This window comes from Phaethon lepturus, unplaced genomic scaffold (assembly GCF_000687285.1).
Source record: "Phaethon lepturus isolate BGI_N335 unplaced genomic scaffold, ASM68728v1 scaffold10105, whole genome shotgun sequence".
NCBI classification, from domain to species: Eukaryota; Metazoa; Chordata; class Aves; order Phaethontiformes; family Phaethontidae; genus Phaethon; species Phaethon lepturus.
In genome coordinates, this window is record NW_010539853.1 from 10,538 (window position 1) to 11,714 (window position 1,177).

The following is a 1,177-nucleotide window of genomic DNA, read 5'->3' on the forward strand; positions in this document are numbered from 1 at the left end:
CGTGTGGCGGCCCGCCCTCCTCTCCTCCCCCATCGAGCGGGCCAGCCGCCTTTCCTTCTCCGCCCTTTTCCAGGACCTGGAGCAGTATGTCCAGGACGCCGGCGTCCGGTGGGAGTACTGCGTGCGGGCGAAGCGGGGCCAGACCGACACCTCGCAGCCAGGTACCACTCAGACAGTGATAAGTGTCGGGTTTTGGAAAGGATTTTTTTTTTTTTTTTTTTTTTTTTTTTGAAAAGCGGATTTTAAATTTGAAAGTTTAAAGTACTTTTCCTTAGCAAAAAAATCAACACCAACCCACAGCACCCTTCAAAATGGTGGCTCTGCCCCGCCTCATCCCTCCCCATCCCCGGCACTGCTTTCCTATGAGGTTACTCTTTATGGCAGTAATCTTTTACGTGCGGTCCTGGCACATCAGCTCTTGGGCCGGGTTGGGTGGGGATGGGGTTGGATGAGGCCATAAAGTGGCTGCAGTCTGATGGGAGTGTCTCGCCCAAGCTCCCGGCGCGGCAGCAGCCAAAGGAGAGGAAAAATGAGCATTTCTGGGGACGCGTTTAGATTCTTGCCGTGGTTTAACATTAAAAAATTCATTGCATCCCAGTGAGAGGTCTGGGGCTCCCGCTGTACCTGGCTGCCTCTGTGGTCCCCGGCGCTGCTTCCCAGTGCTCCTCCTTTGGGCCCCAGCAGTCCTGCCCATGGCACCAGCAATGCCTGAGCCCTGGCACACTCGTGTCACCCTGGTCCCGGGTGGTGAGGAGCCAGGCTCCTGCTCCTCGGCCTCTCCTGCTCTTCCAGGCTGCTTCAGTAAGGACCAGGTCTACCTGGACGGAATTCTCCGCATCCTGCGCCATCGGCAGACCATCGACTTCCCGCTGCTGGCTGCGCTTGGAAAGGTAACGGCCGGGAGGGCCAGCTGATCCCAGAGCCCCATCCCAAAGCTCACGGGGGTCCCACGGTCCCGTGTTTTCCCAAAAACAAGGGACAAGGGCTGGCAGCCCTTCAGCTCTTTGCATTTAGGATGCAAGGAGGGATGGGACAATCGATCTTCCTCCCTGGGAGACCCTTGGGTTGAGGCTTAACCCCGTGGGTTAAGCTCTGCTGGCTGCGCCGCTGGACCTCTGCCTTGGCCACACTGGTCCTGCAGTGACAGAAAATGTCCAAAACCCACAAATCCTTTCAA

General features: G+C 57.2%; 1 protein-coding gene across 1 annotated transcript in view; it reads left to right on the plus strand.

The window, feature by feature from the left end:
- The window catches only part of LOC104620898 (uncharacterized protein KIAA0895-like), a gene marked incomplete at its 5' end in the record, with an annotated part of 9,681 nt that overhangs the window by 8,160 nt on the left and 344 nt on the right, over positions 1-1,177 (plus strand). The window contains 2 exons of the mRNA XM_010287248.1: positions 3-161; positions 793-890. Coding sequence (XP_010285550.1) covers positions 3-161; positions 793-890 — 257 coding nt within the window. The remainder of the gene's footprint in view (positions 1-2; positions 162-792; positions 891-1,177) is intronic.